Here is a 20829-nt window from a genome sequence, read left to right on the forward strand (position 1 = left end):
ATGGTGCTGCAGAGGCTTCTGGTCCAAGCTGAAAAAGGCACGGAACATCAAAAACGGTCAAATGAGAACAATAAGCAATCGTGATTGCTCAAAAAAAAAAAAACTAAAAGCACTTAAAATGATAGTTATTTGCTGTGAGGGTGTGCAGACGTCAAAAGCTGCCACTTGTGTGTTTCTGTTCTTTTTTCTTTCTTTCCTTGAAAAGATTGTAAGACATTTATTCTGGACTATTGCCAATCCTTTTCGTCAACGTTGAAAACTCTTTCTGGTGCAATGGAGTCGTTTTCGAAATTTTAAAAGTAATTTTTTTTCTGAAAGAGCAAGATTAAAAACATAGGATCTGACCATTTTTTAAATAATTTAATTAAGTTTAATATTTTTTAAAAATTACTTTAATCGGTGAGCTTTCATTGTTTACGCTTCTGCCGATGACATCACAAATGATGAAAAGCCATTCACTGATGTCATTCACAGAATACAATATTTAATTCGCATCTTTACTCACGTGTGCTAGCAACGATATGGTTGATATTCGCTTCTTGATTATCATAACATTAAAACGCGGTAGACAGATGCGCCAAAGTATATCTCATTTGTGGCGTCATAAAAATCACTCCGAATTTTAAAAATTGGATATTTAAAAAAAATAATTTAAAATGAAGCGTTGGGAAAATAAAAGTTTTTCCTTGCTCTGTTTCTTTCTTTCTTTCTTTTTTTTTTTTTTCAACTTCAGTGAGTAAAAGTAGTACTTTTGACTAAAAGAAACACAACACCATTCAAATTCAAAATTCTTTTTTTTTTTCACTGAAGAAGTCCGAGGGATACATGAAATATTTACTTGTTTTCAAAGTTCCCATATAGTGTTCAAAACTACCTTGATGACTTTCTACACGTCGTCTCTGTCTGTTCTCAACATCACGAGTTTTCTTTCCTTTTTTTCAGATTTGTCTTTGTCTGTGGGCATCCTAAAAATGGAGAGAAAAAAATGACCACACCCCCTTCTTTTCTATGCAACATAAAAAAACTTATTAAGACATTACCTTAACTCTAAATTAGGAAGAATCAATTACTGCATCGTCTGAAAACGGGCCACTGTTTTTTCAGAAAAAACTTTGACTAGCGTGTTTTTAGCCCGTCTAACGATAGCCTGTTTTTAAACCATCCAGTACTTCAATACTTGATAGTATCGGCAGCCGTTACTAAACAAACAAAAAGATTCAAGCTACTAATATTGCCTAACAAGAAAAGCATGTCATCTAATATTCATTTAGGCAAAATCCACTTACTGTATAACTTTGAAAGGGAAAAAGTAAATTTTTTATAGAGCCCAGCTCTCCCCAAAGTTAAATGGTTCAATAGCCATGACCATTTTTGCACCTTTCTGCTCTTCCATTTGGTGCCATTTTTAACGACTGTGCACAACAACTTTCGCTCATTTTCAGCAGCTAACATGAATTAAGATCTAAGCTCGTCTTTAGACCATTTCCTCTAATTCTGATTTTTTAAAAACAAAAAAGCCAAATATCAAATAAATTCGATAAATAGAAAAATATGGCTTCTATGTTTAGCTCACTTTCTCGTAAAAATTTAAAAAATAAGTAAATGAATAAATAAATTTTTAAAAAAAGATGAAGGCTTAATGCATCGTAAAAAATATCGCAAAAAAGGGGAAAATATTCAAAAACAAACAAATAAATAATATCACGTAATTAAATAAATATTAAAAAATAAAAAGTTTGAAAGTATGATTTTGAGATGGGGAAAATATGTGCCAGTAGGTCTGTTCTGTCCGCCCCTCCCCCCCGCCTCCTTAATAATTTGAAAATTATGTTCATGTTTGTAATTTGATTACGAATGTTATGATACAGCTCTTGCACTCTTTGACTGAATCGGTACATGTTTATATTTTAGAAAATGTTTGGCACATCAAAAGCTGGAACAATGAGTCTAAACGCTCAAAAAACTCTAAGCTTTAAGACTCTTCTACAAGCAAAAAGAGATATTATGCAGATAGTTAGATCGGTTACTGCTACAAACGCCCAAGTGCAAGACATCAAAGATTTTAAAGAGATGCCCGGACCACGTGTTGTACCGGTACTTGGTTCAGCATGGGTGTTCCTGCCAATTGTAGGTAATTGTATCTTACAATTTATTTTACCATCTATAGACACAGCGTTGTTATTATTAAAATTTCCCTCTTTATTACTATGTAGAGCTCAATCGGAAAAACCTATTTTATTGAACAGTAAATAATAATAATAAAAAAACTACAGTTCCTGGAAAATAATAAGCAACAACAGTCTGTCCACGGATGATATGCACCGTAAAATAAATCCGAAACGTTACTGAGCATTTCCGTGTTACGTTTCGGGACTTTAATGGTTTTTATCCACTTCCTGGAAAAGTCAAGTATCTTTGTCAAAAAGTTTACTGAATTGCTACAAGTTGCACGAATGCAGACTTTTCACTGTTATGAAAAATATTTTTAGCTCCCAGTTTAAAAATTGACTGAGCGTATTTATAAAGTGTATCGGCTTCAGTTCAGTTACACCCCGTCCAACTTAAATTAAACTCCCAAAAGGAGCGGTTAAGTATGGACTACGTTGTTTTGTAAGATGTGTAGGTGAGTAGAACTCCCGTTACTTACTTGTAAATCTCGCTTAGCTTTTGTCATAATTGCAATAATGCTCTTGGAACTTCCTTGATAAATCAGGAAGATGCCAAGCTATTATATCATGCATTCCTAAGATTAGACTAGTTTTCTAGAGACACGACTGACTTTTAGCGCATAGATTTCTGAATTTTTCAGGAGGCTTCCAGGATAATGTCACGAAGGTTTCTGAAATTTAGCAGAAAACGTTCCTGGATTTTGCAAGTAAGATACTGGCAGAAATTGGGCACATCAGCTGCCCATTATTTTCCGGTAACGTTTCTGAATCGTTTTTACAGTGGGGAACTGGCAAACGTCTAGTTAAGACGAGTCTATCTTGATGAGGGGGAAAAAATAAAAATTTGAGCGCGTTCTTTATCAACTTAATGTAGCTCTGCTTAATTTAAAGGATAGCACGCATTTGCAAAAGCAGTCATCCCTGAAAACTAATAGATGAGTCCATTTCCGCCTGTAAACCGGATGCTTGTTGTTCCATATCGTCGGTTGTCAGACAGTTATGGGTCTATTTTCTGTCAGCAACATATCTGGCAAAAAACTGGAATATGTGTCACTAAAACTCAAAAACGTTACTGAAATTAACATGGAAATTTTCAAACCTTCCCAATAAAAGCCTGTTAAGTTCCTGGAATGAAACAGGAGAAGGCTTTATAAAAAATTTAATTCTGTTTATAGTACTAGTTTGACATCTCCCTGATTTACCGGGAAAGCTCTTAAAACAAATAAGGCTGAAGCTAATACAAAAATTTCCGACGAACATGGGATAGCTTCAGTAAGTTTCTTTTTAAATCAATAACCCTAGTCCCTTTGACCAGTCCCTATAGCCAGGGCTAAGGCAGAAATGCATGATAAACACCACCAGCTCAGTCAATTCCAGCCGAGGACAGCAGTTTCGTGCTTATCAGCCAGGCATGGGCGTGACTGAGATGGAGGTGAAAAATCTCTTAAGGAAGCCATGAGTGCCAAACAAACTGGTAGCGAATACAGAATTAGCACTGACCAGACGAGGGACCGAAACAATGGTTCGGTTCAACTCGAATTTTGAAGGCAAGGCAGGTATATTCAGTAAGTTACCACCTATAGCCAGGGTAAGGCAGAAATACAAGAAATACACCGCCAGCTCAGTCAATTCCAGCCGAGGACTGCAATTTCGTGCTTATTAGCACTCATCAGCCCGGTATAGGAGTGACTGAGCTGGAGGTGAAAAACCTCTTAAGGAAGCCCTTCCTTAAGAGGTTTTTCACCTCTTAAGGAAACACGATATCCCGTAGCATGGGACGGAGTTCGAAGTAGTATCAGGTGTTAATGGTCTGAAAGGCACTTCTTTCTACCCTGTTACACTGTAAAAACAATTCAGAAACGTTCCTATAAAATCTTAGGCAGCTGATGTGCCCAATTTCTGTATGTAACGTATCTTGCCAAGAACAAAAATGTTTTTCTGCTAAAATGCAGTAACCTTCCTGAAATTATCCTTGAATCTTTCTAAAGAATTCAGTAATCTCCCCGGTCAAAGCGAGTCGTAACTCTGGAACCTTCGGAGAAAACAAAAGGAGGATTAATATAATAGCCGTTCTGCTTTTCCAAGAAAGCTCTAAAAGCGTTATTGCTATCACGGCCAAAGCTAATGCAGAATTGCTAGCAAGTACCATGAATCTACCTGGCCTGCAATTCTTGCCACGCTGCTGAGTTCAGGTACTTTGTTGGCTTGGGTTACAACCAGAAGAGCTAAGGACAGTGTGAAAAATACCGAAACACTCGTTCGTACTCAAGGGCTATGAACACTAGAGACATGCGTAATTTGTCATTTTTTAAAACATTTTTTGAGATAATGCACCGTTTCTAAATTATTGATAAGATCTCGTGTTCATATAAAAATGTGCTCTCCGGTTTTGCTTCACAATTTAATTGAGGAAAAAAACATCGTAACGTTAAAAATATTTTTAATATTTTCGCATTTTACGCCTAAACCATCTGGGTATGGCAAAGATTGTTTTTTCATATCAAAATATGAATAAACACTCCAAAAAAAAAAAAAAATCAACTATTTTAACTAACTATAAGTACATTAAAAAGGAAGTTATGGTTTTTTCATGAGTTGTGTAATTAATATTTTAATTAAATACGATACGGAACCATATTATATTTTGATGGAAAACAATCGAAAACAGATTAAATAAAAAAAAGAAAAATTAATTTGAATTTTGACATTTTGAATTCAAATTATGTTTTTTGCAATCACGAGTGTGTGCATGTAGGCGTGTGTGTTTGTGTGGGGGTATGTGTGTTTGTGTGTAGGGGGTATGTGTATGTATTTGTAGGCATGTGTGTTTGTGTCTGTGTGCTGGCATTAGTGTTTGGGTAGTTGTGTATATGAATGTGTGTGTGGGGGGGGGAGGTATTTGATGTGTGTGTAGGCATATGTGTTTGTGTCTGTGTGCAGGCATGAATGTGTGGGTAGTTGTGTGTATGTGTTTGTGTATGTGTGTGTATGTGTTTGTGTGTGTGTGCGTGCGTGTGTGTGTAGTTGTGTATGTATGCGCGTGTGTGTAGGACATGGATGCAACCTGGAGACGGCTTTCGCTCTAGGAGCAGCATCGTGAGGAGCCGGTCGACGGTGATGTTGCGGAGGGTGGCGGTGGGAAAATAAAATCAAAGGACATCAAAAACAGTCAAATGAAAGCAATAAGCAATCGTGATTGCTCAATAAAACACCAATTTTGCTTCCGTTTGAGGATCCGTATAATTTTGCAAAGTGAACCAGCGGAATTTGATTTCTATGCAAAGAAAAAGGAAAATTGGTCAACAGAAGAATGTCATCACTAATAATATTGCACTATTGCACAAAAGTTATCAAGAGTTATTTTTATGTTACATGTTCCTGGTCGAGGGACGGTTGAGAAAGTGTGTCCTGGTTAGGGAGAAAAAGGTGTACACGGAACTCTCTCTATTCTGAACACTCATGGAACCGAACAAAAGTGTTCAAATTATGAGGGTGTTCCTTATACAGGGAGACTTGATAATGCATGTATAGGTATTTTATTGAGTTCAATTACTATGCTCAGTACTTCGCCTAGTGTGAGCAATACCAGTTACTAAGATAGAGGTGCTAAATTTTAGATTGGTGGCTAGTGCAATGTCTATTTCAACTCAGTGGGACATAAACTCTTTTTTTTTTTTCAATTTCAAAAGGTTTACATAACATTCAGCGATAAAATATTATAATATTGCTTTCGATTTAGTACCTGAAAAAAAGAGAACTAGTTTTAAATGTGTTTTTGCATTGTGTATTCCAAGCAAAGTACGTGCTGTCATCGAATTTTTTAATCAAAAATGTTTCCGGGAGATTCTCAGCCAAATATTGCTTTAAGGTCTTGAATACTACTTAATACAAAGATCATATTCTTGAAACGTATTTCAGTTGCAGAAAACGTAGATCATATTGCTCAGATGAATGATTTTTGAGGTGCAGGAAAAGGATTTTTCATCTTCCCCTCAATGCCCTTTGATCACTAAAAAAAAAAAAAGGAACATTTCAGGCTTTCCGATTTGATTCATAGGAATTACTGAGTACCGATTGTGAACATGTTCAGGAGAGGTTAATATTGAAGGGGGTTAAAAATAGCGTACTGGGGTGTTCGTTCATATTACAGGGTGTTCAGAGTACAGACAGGTCAGTCGATGTTAAGTCTATGGAGTTTCGCCGGGAAAATTAAAATGTTTTCACAATATCGGGGTGTTCGTATTAGGGAGTGTTCAGACAGAGAGAATCCACTGTACATGCACTTCAAAAGTCTAGTAATTCATCAATCAGACTAAAATCGTATATAAAATATGTAAGCCTTATAAAAATGGCTTACTCAGCTGCTGTAGTTTCTTACAAAACCAGTGATGCAGATGCAACAGCAAAGAGCCCTCTAAATTTCGTGCCGAGAAGCCACTGACCGAAAAGGCAGTGGTGCAGATTTGGGGTTCAAAACCTTTTCCAGAGGCATTGGGTTTAACATTAATGCCGATCCTACACTGTAAAAACGATTCAGAAACGTTCCTGGAAAATAATAGGCAGCTGATGTGCCCAATTTCAACCACTAATATATCTTGCAAAAACCAGGAACGTTTTCCGATAAAAGTCAGTAACCTTTCTGAAATATTTTAAAATATCTCCCGTTAAAGCCAGTCGTGAACCTTCTAAAAAATTAAATTATTTGATTAGAACTTAAATTATTTGATTAGAACTTCCTTGATGCACTAAAGAAGCATTGGAGCAACCATGGCCAAAGCTACACAAAAATTGCGAGCAAGAACCAAGCATATTCCTTGCCTCGCAAGACTGCAGCTACCCAGTGACATATTTGCCCCCATCGGGAACTTAGTCAATCTGGATGACCCGTAATCAAGATAAAGCCTATACACTTAATAAACACACTCAGTCAATCTTTAAACTGGTAGCATAAAATATCTTTCAGACCAGTGAGAAGTCTGCATCCATGCATCTTTTAGCAATTCAGGAAACCTTTTTGCGAAAATACTTGATTTTACGGGGAAATAGGTGAAAACCTCTGGAATCCCGAAAGGTTCCACGGAAATAACAAGTAACGTTTCGGAATTTTTTTACAGTGTAATATAGTGGTTTATACACATGTAAGAACGTTTTAAACTTTCTTCAGATGCTATATTCAGGCTGTGCTAATGCGTAGAGGTAATTATACTTCCAACTAAGTTTTTAGCAAAGTGCTAGAAGCTAGAATGTTGTTGTGCTTAGTTTTCTTTTTTCTAATCTGTTAGCGAAATATTCTTTTTTCCGAAAATCGTCAATTAATTGCTTAAATTGAGTAGCTTCAGTTATTTTCTTATTAAAAAAAGGGAATTTAGTTAGTTCAATTGCATTGATTGGTAAACTTTGACATTAAAAGAACCATTTTAATTGCGGTGGTGGTCCATGAATCGAGTTTAGCTAATATTATTTGAGGCAGTGAGAAGCAAAGGAATGTAAGTGGCAAAATTAAAAATTTAAAGATAACCAGTACACATGGTAGGTGAACCTCTCCTCTGTCTGCCGACAATACTAGTAGGTCTGATATATGCTGTTATAAAGCATAATTTAGAAAAACTTTCCAATGAAAGCTTACCTGAGACAGAAACTTTAAACGCGTTTTACTCAAAACTTAAAAATGTCCACTTACATCCCTTTGCTTCTCACTGCCTCATTTGTTCTTCTCGTCCGAATGAAATGAAATTTGGTACTGTAGCTGCTTTCAGACTTAAGAACTTATTAATGCAATCAAAAATGTTCTAATTCGAAAATTCAGAGTTTGTGTTGATTTCACTTTGCATATTGTCTCTTATCAAAATTTATTTACGTCTTTTTAAAGTAGATTTTAACCCATGTCAAATGACATCTTTCTTTGTTTCTCGGCACGTGCGGTAGCCAAATACATAAAAGTGTTTCGTTTCCCCCTCCCCCCCCTTTTTTTTTGTTTTTCCACGGGACTATCCAATAGGGTGGGCCGAAAAAAGAAAATTTTCGGTAAGCAACTTCTAATAGCAAAAAAAAAAAAAAAAAGTTGTGTATCCGTAACATAGGGAAAAAATATAAAAAATTAATATTTATGTCTTCAGATCGCGCATTGGCAGCAAAGTTTGAAAAATAGGCAAAAAATAGTCAATTTTCAAATATTTTTATAAAAATTTAAATGTTAATTTTTTTTTGTGTCCCCTATTCCCCACCTTTTTTTCCCCACGAGACTGTCCAGTGTCCAATTAAGGATTAATATATTTTTCAATGGTAGAAGCGGGCAATGCTTCTATTGTATTTATTTACCAGCTGCATTTCCTATGTACGGTATACCTCAAAAGTAAAAGTTATGTCAAGTGACGCAAAAAAAAAAGAAGATAAACCGCTAAATAAGAATCAAAAGGAGACATTTTTACCTCAAAGCAAAAAAAAAAAAAAAAAAAAAATTAATCACAGCCGAAAAAAAAAGTTCTAAACGCTAGTTTAAAATAAAAACGCTCAAACGATAGTTTTTCTATTTGAAAATAGAGTTCCATTAGGTTTAGAAGTGCTTTTAAAGTTTTCCCGATGATTTTACAACCTTTTTTTTTTTTTTTTGAAATTCGAAGGAAGTGAATGAAGTTTTTTGGGTATTTTTTGCGGGTTTTCGAATGGCGCTAAATTTAAACTGGTCGAATAATTCTTATTTCGGGTAGAAAAAGTCATTTAATGCCATTTTCATGCCCTAAAATTAAAATTCGAACGGTTCGGTACTTTTTTGGCGTTTGAACCCCCCCCCCCCCCCCGCCCCAACTACGTTTCTTCTCGGGTGCCCAAGTGCCTCCCTGCCAAATTTGGTCGAGATCCGACAAAAACTGGGGATTTGTATAGGGAACAGACATATATACACACATATAAATATATTCTTTGTTTCATTTATATACATGTTTCCAACATTGTTGAATATGTTTCAATCATTTCAATGTATTCACCAGGGCGTTACAGTCTCCAAAAGCTCCATCTTGCTTGGGTGGACAAACAGAGATTATACGGTGATGTTATTCGCGAAAAGTTTGGTCCACTTGAGTTTGTCTTTTCTTTTAATCCCGAGCACTTAGACGTGGTGTACGAAAACGAAGGACCTTACCCTTCTAGAGGAGAATTCGACACCTTGAAGTTCTACCGAGAGTCAAGGCCGAAATGGTACAAGACTACTGGCGTGCTTGCAACGTAAGTATAGGTGTGAAAGTACAGCGCTGTCCGTTTAGTTTTTATTTATTTTTCAAATATACCGGTCATTTTGGCGATCTTACAGACTGCGTTTTTTAATGCCTTTTACAATGCCTGCAGAGCCATCTGTTGAAGAACATTGCGACTAATTTTGAAACTTTGTATGTCTGAAAATTTACTGTTGTTCCAAGCATAATGCAACAAATGGTATATTTCCATCGCTGACCGTTTAGTTTTTATTGAGTTTTCAAATGTATCAGTCATTTTTGGAACACCCTGTATCAATTAATGGCTTACTGCCAGCAGGAAGACAGTTCGCCACACCTCAAAAAGAATTCCGACACGTTGCCGTGTTACGTTTCGGGATTTCAATGGTTTTTATCCACTTCCTGAAAAAATCAAGTATCATTGTCAAAAAGTTTCCTGAATTGCTACATGTTACACTAATGAACACTTTTCACTGTTGTGAAAAATATTTTTAGCTCCTAGTTTAAAGATTGAGCATATTTAAAAAAAGTGCATCGGCTTCAGGTCGATCATGGTCCGTCCAGACTGATAAAGTTACCAATGGGAGCAAGTATGTCGTTGGAGTACGAAGTTTTGTATGAAATGCGAGTGAGAAATAGGTCTCTCATTCTTGCAATTCTGTTGTCGCGTACGTTAGACCATTTGCAATACAGCTTTTGGAACTGCTTTTCTTGATAAATCAGCAAGGGGTGTTAAGCTATTATATCTTCATACCTTCTTAAATGTACTCCAATCTTCCACAGACGCGACTGTCATTAAACGGGAAGACTGCATTTTTCAGGAGGCTTCCAAAAAAATTTCAGGAAGGTTTATGAATTTTAGAGGAAAACTTTTTGGATTTGGCAAGGTATGTTACTGCCAGAAATTGGGCACATCAGCTGCCCATTATTTTGCAGGAACGTTTCTGAATCGGTTTTACAGTGGTACTTGCATAGTGCACTAAGAGTTGGATGCTCATGTAGGCACTACTGTTTCCTTCTTGGTTTATTGTCAGCGACATCCACCAAGGTTTACAATTACATAAGTAACAAAAAGAGAGAGTTTCATCTAAATTTTCAATCAATTATATAAATACGTAATAGAAAACATTCACGTCAAAGAATTTTTACAAGATTTTCTCTGACTTCTACGCTGTAAAAACAATTCAGAAACGTTCCTGGATAATAATGGGCAGCTAATGTGACCAATCTTATCTTCTTCCAGTGATATCTTCTTCAATGCAAGAAGTCGCAAAGGATTTTTTCCAGTGTATACACTTGGAAAGAGATTCGCTCAAAGAAGTTACAGATTTTTTAGAAGATTTGTACGAATGGGCCAGTAACGTATCTTGAAAGAAACAGGTTCGTTTTCCGCTTAAATTTAGTAACCTTCTTAAAATTATCTTGGAATCTTTCTGGAGAATTCAGAAATCTTCCCGTTTAATGCTAATCATGATTCTAGAAACTTCAGAGAAAACTTAGGAAGGTATTAAACTACAGCTTGGCATCTCCCTGATTTACCAAGAAAACTCCAAAAGCCAAAGCTGACACGGAATTGCAAATATTTACTATGCATCTCACTTGCCTGCATTTTTTGCAAAGCTACGGAATCCAGTGACTCATTCCCTTTCCTAGGGAAGTTCAGTCAATTTGGACAGGACGTAATCGAAATGAATCCGATACACTTAATAAACACGCTTAATCACCAAACCGGTAGCTAAAAGTTTTTTTCACAACAATGAGAAGTCTGCTTTAGAGCAACTTGTAGCAATTCAGGTAATTTGTTGACCAAGCTACTTGATTTTCACTGAAAATAGATGAAAGTCTGTGAAATCCAGAACGTTTCTCGGATATAATCAGTCACGTTTCGGATTTTTTTTTTACGGCGTACATCCTCACTGTAAATAATTTCTGTATAAATACAGCATAGGAACTGAGAATCTGGGTTAAATTAAATAAGTAAGAGTTTCTTCCTCCTGTGACTATTTTAGTACAACAGCACACAATACTTTAATTAGAGTGGAAACGAAACAGATGATAATCTGCAATGCAATAACTGACGTGCATATTTCGAATAAGTTTCACAAATACCGGTATGTGTAATTCAGTTTATAATACATGCATCTACTGAAATTTTGTGTATGTCATATGTACGTACATGCATACAACTATACTTTGGAAATAATTAGATTCCAAATATGCTAGTTGTCAAGGGTTTTCCCAACTGGAAGGATATGATTAGTTTTTCTATAGTTTGTTGCGTAAGTTGTATGTTAATTTAACCCTTTTTGCTATCCTTTTATAATAACTACATTATTCTGAAGCTTTTTTTTTTAATCAGACAGGGCAAAGAGTGGTGGGATTTACGGTCCAAAACTCAGAAGCACTTGATGAAGCCAAAAGCAATTCAGGCTTATCTTCTTCCAATGCAAGAAGTCGCTAAGGATTTTGTCCAGAGTATACAGCTGGAAAGAGATTCGAACGAAGAAGTCGCAGACTTTTTAGGAGATCTGTACAAATGGGCCCTTGAATGTGAGTGTACTATGATTTTAATATTTTTGAACACTTTACAAAAGCTAAATATAAATTTGAACCTTACATTGAGCCTGTGAAATATCGTTTTGAGGTGACACATCATAATCTACAAGTTAGATATGAAAAAATATAAAGAAGTTTAGTCCTGATCTTTATAGGTGTTTTAGTACAGGTTTGAAAGTCAGTCGTCTAGCTCTGTTGTACTGAGCTGCAAACTGTTATCACGTTTGAAAAACTTAACTTTGTACTAATAAAAATGTTCTCAACTAATGAAGTAAAGGTGGCTAAAACTGAAATATATGCATACAGGCGCACAACCAGATTTCTCTCCCAGAAGCTTGGAAAAGCTGTCTTTTAACAGTTCTTTCATATATAGATACGGTTTTCATATTTTTCGTCTGGTGCATACAAAGGATGGGGCACTCTTTTGTGCTGGTTAATAATTTTGAAAAATTCTTTTATAGAATAACGTTGTGATGACTCGATGCGGAATAAGATTCTACATATAAAGCCCTAATAACTTGAAAATTACCATGTTAGTCTGGCTCTGAGCTAAAGATATGTTGGCCTTGTATGATAATAATTTGACCTTTAGCATTGAAGTTTTTTCCTAAAGCTGTCTTGTCTTTCAAAGACATGATAGTTCTAGTCAAGGATAAACTAAATTCGGTCAGGGTCAGCAATCATTCCTTCTGCTAGTTTGCTCAAGATATATGTCAGTGATATAGGTCTGAAGGAGTTCAAATAGGCCGGATTTTTGTTAGGTTTCATTATAGGGATAGTGTCATCCTTTCGCCAGAAGCCCCTTGGAAAAGTGCCTCCCCCCATATACTATCGATAAAGTGTATATTGAGTGCTTTAGCACTCAAACCGAGTTCCATGAAGAACTCAAGTAAGGTTTCACTAGGTCCCGCACACTTGCCTCGCTTCGAGTGCTTCAATGAATTTTTTTAATTCTTCCTCTGTAAATGAGGCAGAAAACAGTTGAGATCAGATATTGTCTGAAGGTTGTGGTTTAATTTCCTCCTGTCAAATTTTTACAGTTGATCACGAGTTTTGCAAAAATGGTAACTGAAAACTCTAGCGATATCTTTATTATTAGTTAGATACAAAAGATTCCAGAAGCCTCGTAAAACTGGCTTTTTACGAGGCTGAGTTTTTCTCTTTCGATTTAAGGTTATCGATTAAGAAAAATTCAAAAGCCGTATTTCTAGCTCTTCGGTAGTGAAAGTGAGACAGAAACTGATCAAAACAGGCATTCTTGGAATTTCAAATATTCTTTTTTCAGAAAACCTGTTTTTTTTTTTTCTTTTTCCTTAAGTCAATAGTCTTTTATGAGACCAGTGGATTGAGCAAAGAGTCTTATTTGATCGCTTTCCCCATTGAATACTTGAAGGTCATTCGTGAAAGGTTTTATCAACCTATTTCTGTCCCACAGGAACACAAATTTTTCCACACTCAAAATTAGCATTCATAGTCTGGTCTAAAGCTTTATCTTTGTTAGTGCATGGCCCCACTGAATGCGCTGGCGCTTACCAGTATTTAAGTATTCAGTGGGGCCATGGTTAGTGTCTAGACTTTTCCCAGAAACATATCGATAAATTAAGTTTATTGATGCCAATTTGTCTGTTTGATATTTCGACAAGCAATAATGGGCTTGTCTTTGAGTTCAGGTTCATCAGGAGATCTCCGTCATTAAAATTTTGTGACCTGCTCCATCTAAGGCCCCTATATATACGAGCCGACGCATCGACTTAAGATTAGCCTTTTTGGATCGGAGCGCGTGTTTGATTGGTTGTCTTTTCTGGCAAGTTATTGCATTTGGTGATTTTTCACTGTGATCAATTACTAGCGGCACGTGAAATGTTCATTGAATAAAATGTTATTTTAGGCAAATTTGGCGAAATCCGAAACTTTGCTGTGGTAACCCTAGCAGTGCAACAATGAGAAATCCGATCCAAAATGGCTAAACTTAAGCTCATGCGTCGGCCCGTCTATATAGCGGCTCTAGCTCCATCTAGAGCCGCTATATAGATGGGTTGACGCATCAGCTTAAGTTTAGCCATTTTGGATCGGATTTTTTCATTGCTGCGCTGCTAGAGTTAATAGAGCGAAATCTCGGGTTTCGCCAAATTTTCTGGAAACAATATTTTATTTAATAAACAATTCACGTGCCACTAATAATAGATCGCAGTGAACAATCACTAAACGCGATTACTCGCCAGAAAAGACAACCACTCAAACACGCGCTCCGATCCAAAAAAGGTAATCTTACAGTTCTAAAAGCTGATTTAAAAGTTCATGCTTAGTTGAGCGGTCAAAGATACGTAAGCCAATGAAAGATCTGGGTGTGAAGCTTCACCCCTAACAGAAAGAAAGGACGGCGAGGCATCAGAGTTTTCAATTAATTCAACTTGGTTTGAGTCATTGAAATTTTCAAGCGTAATGCCGATGCCAACAGGGCAGCTTTGTTTAAAACAAGATTTCTGGGAAGTCGCATTTGAATTCGTCAAGGGTAAGACAGTGCATGGCCCCAATTAATTCTTATAGGTCGAGACACTCGCTAAAACTCATTGCAACAAAGAGGGCGCTACAGGAAACCCCTATTTCCATTACGTTGCTATTAATTGGTAGATGCAGAGGTTCCTATCAGCGCCTCTTGAGGTCAAAATGGGTGACGTCCAATCAAAAGTAAACAAACTTTGAAGCGGTGACATTGATTGTGGATGCATGAGCTGCATCGGTTTGACACAGAAAAGTCATACATTGTCAAGGCCCGTTAAGCGTCAGAGCCATCTACTGGAGCCGTGGATAGTGTCAATTCCAGTCTGAAACCAGACTGCATAGATTGGGCATGTTCTTTGGCGGGTGAAAGACGAAGATGATTTGAATAGTATCAGAATTTCTCTAAATGCGAGCTTCAAAAACTTCTAAAAAGTTAATTGCTTTCATCGTACACTTGATTAAACTGGGAAAAACTACAAAATGCTTTCAAAACTTCAAAAATGTATCACGGTAATCTCACTAGCTGGGTCGCCCGGCTTTGCACGGTCTACCTCAAAAATAAAAGTAAGTCAAGTGACGCGTGTTTAACAATCAGGTTAAAAAAAAAAATCAGTAAAATTTTGCGGCAGATTGCGGAAAAATAACCAGAAAGAAAACATTTTAATCTTCCGATTACAGGAAAAGCCTCAAAACAAAAACCAGAATTTTATTTGTTTATGTTCGAGAAAAAAATGGCAACAGACCTTCTCAATGATTTTTTTCATGCTACTAATTTTAATGAAAGCATTCTTACGGGAAGTTGAGTTGAAGCACTGACTAATAATTTGAATGGAGAAAAGCTTTCGAAAATTAGGGATTTTATGTCAAAATCCAAGTATCATAATTAATATATATATACATATATATATATGTATATAATTTTCAGTTGATATCTCCGCTAGTTATTATCGAAGGAAATAAAATACTCAAAAATAGCAGTTCTAGTGCTACAGACGATTTACAAATCTAGTGATCGAATTCCGCAATAGATGCCGCTACTTACACTGTATGGAAGCATTCCGTGAGTTTTGCTCTCTATTGAGTAACTTAATAACTAAAATCATTGCAATCGAAAAATCATGGGCTTTACTTTTGTGATTTAAAAATTTTATGTTTAAACTTTAAAAAATAATTTAAAATTTAAAATTTACCAAAAAAAATTTTAAACAGTATTTTGATCGATGAATTACTGCTTTTTTTCAAGTCAAGGATTCAAACCACCAGTATTATTCTTTACTTTAATTTAATATATTACTAAATAAATTTGTTACCGTACAGTTATTATTTTGAATTATGAGTTACTGCCAGGACGCTCACTCTGAATATGCGAGAGAGAGCGAAAAATACAGCATTTGGGGGCCAAACTAAGCTGTAACTTCTGATGGTAGTGTTATTCTCACGTCTTGTCCGTACATTCTCACACTTCTCTCTCTCTCGATTCAAAGAGAAAAATAAACCTAAATAAACAAGGACAAACTACAAGTACTTTTTGAAAAACTAAAAAATATGTCACGAAAAATATTATTTTCACGTTCATGTAAATAAGCGTGTGCAGTGGATTGTCAGGGGTTGGACTTTCATCGTCTGGCTTTTAAAAATAATTTAATAAATAATATTAATTCAATTCTTTTTAATATTTTTGTTCAAAACTTTTCAATAATAATTAATATTAAATAAGTGAAATGAAATTCCTTTTAAGCAAAGGATAAATACTATACTTAAACTACAAGTAGGGTACTTAGAGGATGGTTGTCACATATTTTCGTTTTTTATTTATTTATTAATTTTTACTTTATTTATTTTTTGGCAATGCCTACGAGCATTTTCATATTCGAATTTCGGAAGTAAGTAATAATCACCACTATTAGATTGACGTTTCTTAGTACTAAAGAAAAAAAAATAATGATTAAACTAGTTTTGGAAACCTATTTCAAATGTGACAATCTACCCTTACCTAGGGTTGGTTATCACACATGATTAGTCCCTGCCGATTAGTCGGTCACCCAATTAATCCATTATCAGTAATTGGAAAATTTGCACATCGGCGTGTCTCAAACAGAAACATCAACAGACTAACCTCTGAAACCACATCACAACAAATTGTCAAAAGTTACAATACCGCTAGCAGTTCCAAAATATCACAATTTAAACATTATTAAAGCAACCTTTATGTTCTGTAACTTTATCTTGACTATTTCACTTTGCCATACATTCTCCTACGAACATTTAAAATGTTTTTATTTTTTCCTGTTTATGCGTCATTTGGCTATCTTTTATGTTTCGCCAAATCCAGATTTTGCCAAGGCGGAGCACACTGTCGCCTTTACCCACCTTCCTTTAAGATCCTACGTAAAGTTTTAATTTGAAAAAAACAGAATGAAAATCAAAAATTGGATAGATTTATAAAACGTAATATAAATTAATAACTGAAAAATTCTTTACGTGCAATTTGGGTTAAGTTCGAAAGAAAGTTATAGATACCGTTTTTTTTTTTCAAATACTGTTGGACTAGACGTAAATTCAGATGTGCATATTTTTATTGCTCCTCGAAAGTCTTTTTTCTTCCAAAGTTATCTTTCTTATATTTGATTAAGTCGTTTTTCGTTGTCCGTAAAAAGTCAAAATATTCGATTCAAAAGACTTCGACGAAGTCATTTCGTCCGATCTCGTCCGTTTAGGTCTTTAAGTGCCAGACACATTCATCAAATTTTCTATTAGTCGGACCCCGATTTAACGAATCTCTATTTAACAATTTTGCGAATTAGCGAATGTTTCTTTGTAGCGAACTAAAATAAAGGCGAAATTCTCTATTTACCAAACAATAAACCCCGAATTAGCAAACTATTTTAACAGCCGAAAAAAACTTTTTTTGTTAATTTGAGTTTGGAAACACTGGATTATTTTCCAAATGATTTATCCATCTTGTCCGCAGAAGAAAAATACTTTTCTTGGAATCAGCAATTTTGGACGGGCGAGGGGGCAACCAATAAATAGCGATTCTGATGCAGAAAGTGATAGTGAAACTCCCATTAAAATTGTTACTTTTTCTAATGCTTAAAATGGCTTGAAAACTGTAAAATCATAACTCATGCAGTACACTGTAAAAATATTCCGAAACGTTACTGAGTATTTCCGTCTAACGTTTTGTGATTTCAATGGTTTTTATCCACTTTCTGAAAAAATCAAGTATCTTTGTCAAAAAGTTTCCTGAATTGCTACAAGTTGTCAGAAGGCAGACTTCCCTCTGGTGTGAAAATATTTTTAGCTCCCAGTTTAAAGATTAGCTGAGATTATTTGTAAGATTACGGTTCGTTCATGCTGATTAAACTCCCAGAGGGAGCAAATAAGTATGGTCTAGGTAACTTTGCAAGAATTGCAATCAAGTGAGATGTTTGATACTAACTTGCAATTCCGACTTAGCTTTGGCCATGCTTGCAAAACTGCTTTTGACACTGTCTTGATAAATCAGGAAGGTGCCAAACTGTTATATTATCCCTACCCTAATCTCTGAAATTCCAGAGACACGACTGATTTTAAGCGTCAATATTTCTGGATTTTTCAGGAAGGTTACTGGATTTTAGCGGAAAACGTTCCTGGTTTTGTGCGAGATATGTTGCTGATAGAAATTGGGCACATCAGCTGCCTATTATTTTCCAGGAACGTTTCTGAATCGTTTCTACAGTGTAGGCTGAAAATGACGCAGTATTTTTTTCTCTCCATAAAGTCAAAAGAAAACTATTTCAAGTCAAGTATTAAAGAAATTTTCAAACACCTATTACTCGGTACTATAAATTTTAAAATTAACTAGTGTGTTATAAGTCACGGAATGCTAAATAAAAAGTGTTCACTTTCTAATAATGGCGATTTTAATGTAGTTACTTATTAGGACTTTCAGATAAGGTAATACAATCCCCCCCCCCCACCCCGATATTACGAATGACCCCGATTTAACATATGAAAGTTTTGGTTCCGATGATTTTGTTAAATCGAGGTCCGACTGTATTAAAATCTGCGCAGTGGATTTCTATGGGTTAACATTTAGAACTTTTAACACTGACATTCAAGTTGTCACCAAAATCGGAGAGAGACCGCCAATTTTGGCTCATGGTAAAAGATTAGTTTTAAATGAGAAAAGTTGAAAAACCTTTAAACGTCAATTATTATTTTCCTGATTCTTCAATTATCATCATTTACATCAACTCATTCCTATTGAGTAGCATTATTTTTACTGCCAAATGAACTGCTGTTGACGAATAATTTTCGAAAAAATAAGTTGCTTCATTGTGAATGATTATGAATTGGGCTCTTCTCATTGGTTGTAATATTCTGATTTCAGCCGTTGCTTTGGTTGGATTGGACACGAGGCTGGGATGCTTGGAGAGAAACTTAGCTCCGGATTCTGATGCAATGAAAATGATTCGCTCTGTTCAAGCGCAGTTTGATCTCATGGGGAAACTGGAGATGGTTCCTTTATACAAATACTTCTCTACACCAAACTGGAGGCGATATACGAAGGCTTCTGACATTTTTTCAGAGTAAATTTAGTTTTTTGTTCTGGTACTTTCGCAACATTTCTAGTGTATAGGCTATCACAGGGATACTCAACTTTTTCCGACACTTTAAAGAATTTGAATTTTTTCACGACACCCTAGTCTATGCAGGGTGTTCCGTTTTAACCTGCAAAAACCTTTATTTTCGCAACCGTTAGTCCTAGATGTATACTTCCAACTGCAAAAATGTTCAAAATCAGATGCAAAATTAGGATATTGAAATTATGAAGCAAAAATGAAAATGAGTCGAAAAATGCAAAATTTAACTTTTTATGCGGACCCCAGGTCCTTTAACTTATTTTTAGAGGAATAATTTCAATTGAAAACTATTACTGACACACACACGCAAAAAAAAAAAAAAAAAAAAAAAAAAAAAGTAGTCATGGGACTGCCGACAGAAATGAAAACTTAAAAATACAAAAGTTTGGTATGCTTGTACGCGCGCGTGTGTATAGTGTGTGTTTAATTTTCATTGAAAATTAATTGCAGTTTCAAAAATTAAAGTTTTATAGTTTGATGATTCAAAATATTAGTTACAGTTTAATTTTTACGTTAATCAGCAATGCGAGCATCGATTACATACATTTTGATTGGTCTATTTCAGTTTGCTTATAAAGTAAATATTGATTCAAATATGGGAAATATTATAAAATAAATTCTTAGTTTGTATTATTCAGTTTTTCATGCATTAAAATAATTAACAATACACCTACTGAACTTTCCACGCAATCAATTTACTGTATTAACCCTCTTTAGCTGACTAGTCGATATGCCGTGAGATTGACCAGCCTGCAGAAAGATTCGAATTTTGGGGAATGCCAGATAATTCGGGGTTTATTTTTTTAAAAAAAATCATATTTAAATTTTTAAAAATGTGATTTAAATAGAAAAATTCTTATTTTTTTTTTAACTGATCATCATCACTATTTTAATTATTATATTCCAAAAATAATACTGTAGGTTTGTGGTAACTAAGATATGAAATAAAAAAGCTTTAATTCGAATCTATTTAAATATCTTTTAAAGACTGCATTAATTGCAGTTTTATATCTTTTTGTGCTAAGATTGCAATCATAGGACATCGTTAAATTAAATTCTACATTTAAAAATTCAATCAATGATAGATTTTTATCATCTGCAAAGTTGATGTTGAAATCCCCACTCAAAGTCATTGGCAAATCATCAAAACTCTTCCCAATTTTATGTTGAAGTAATGGCAAAGCGGTTTTAGAATAAATAAATAAATTTTCATACAGAAATTCTCGTATTGCGCTGGAAGACTTATATAGTAAAATATAAAGCGCAACCATAACAATTAGCTGTCCATTTTCGTAGTGGCAACGGCAAACATATTGTCTCACCGATATCCTAAACATTGTTTTTTTCTCATCTGAAAAAATACCCAACGCCTAGAGATATATTCACTTCAGAAATATAATATGACGGTGAGGATCGAACTCACGACGGGTAGCTAGCTCGATTCTTTGAAACTCACACGCTGCCAGGGGCGGATTCAGGGGAGGGTCAAAGGGTCAGCTGACCCTCCTATCTGTGACAAGAATTTTATTCTGATTATATTACCAATCTTCAAATTTTTAGATTCGAAAAAATAGTACATGGAATCAATGTTTATCTGTTTTTTGCTTCGTTCTGTAAGATAGTTCTTCTCAGCGCGTCACAATTCAAAGGATTGACTGGGTTCGTTTGAATGGGTTATTGCTATTTTCATTTCTTTTTTTTAACCAAAGCACAATCATCTCTAATGAGCTTAACCATTGAAAAATTATAGGTAGGGGGTATTTGAAT

The 20829-nt window shown here is 35.2% G+C and overlaps 1 protein-coding gene across 1 annotated transcript in view; it reads left to right on the top strand.

The window, feature by feature from the left end:
* The first annotated feature begins 1923 nt into the window (after window positions 1–1923).
* The window catches only part of LOC129227948 (probable cytochrome P450 301a1, mitochondrial), a 35948-nt gene continuing 17042 nt past the window's right edge, over window positions 1924–20829 (top strand). The window contains exons 1-4 of the mRNA XM_054862570.1: window positions 1924–2131; window positions 9155–9389; window positions 11736–11926; window positions 18810–19008. Of these exons, the coding sequence (XP_054718545.1) occupies window positions 1942–2131; window positions 9155–9389; window positions 11736–11926; window positions 18810–19008 (815 nt within the window). The 5' untranslated portion in view covers window positions 1924–1941. The remainder of the gene's footprint in view (window positions 2132–9154; window positions 9390–11735; window positions 11927–18809; window positions 19009–20829) is intronic.

Source organism: Uloborus diversus, chromosome 8 (assembly GCF_026930045.1).
Source record: "Uloborus diversus isolate 005 chromosome 8, Udiv.v.3.1, whole genome shotgun sequence".
Classification (NCBI taxonomy): domain Eukaryota; kingdom Metazoa; phylum Arthropoda; class Arachnida; order Araneae; family Uloboridae; genus Uloborus; species Uloborus diversus.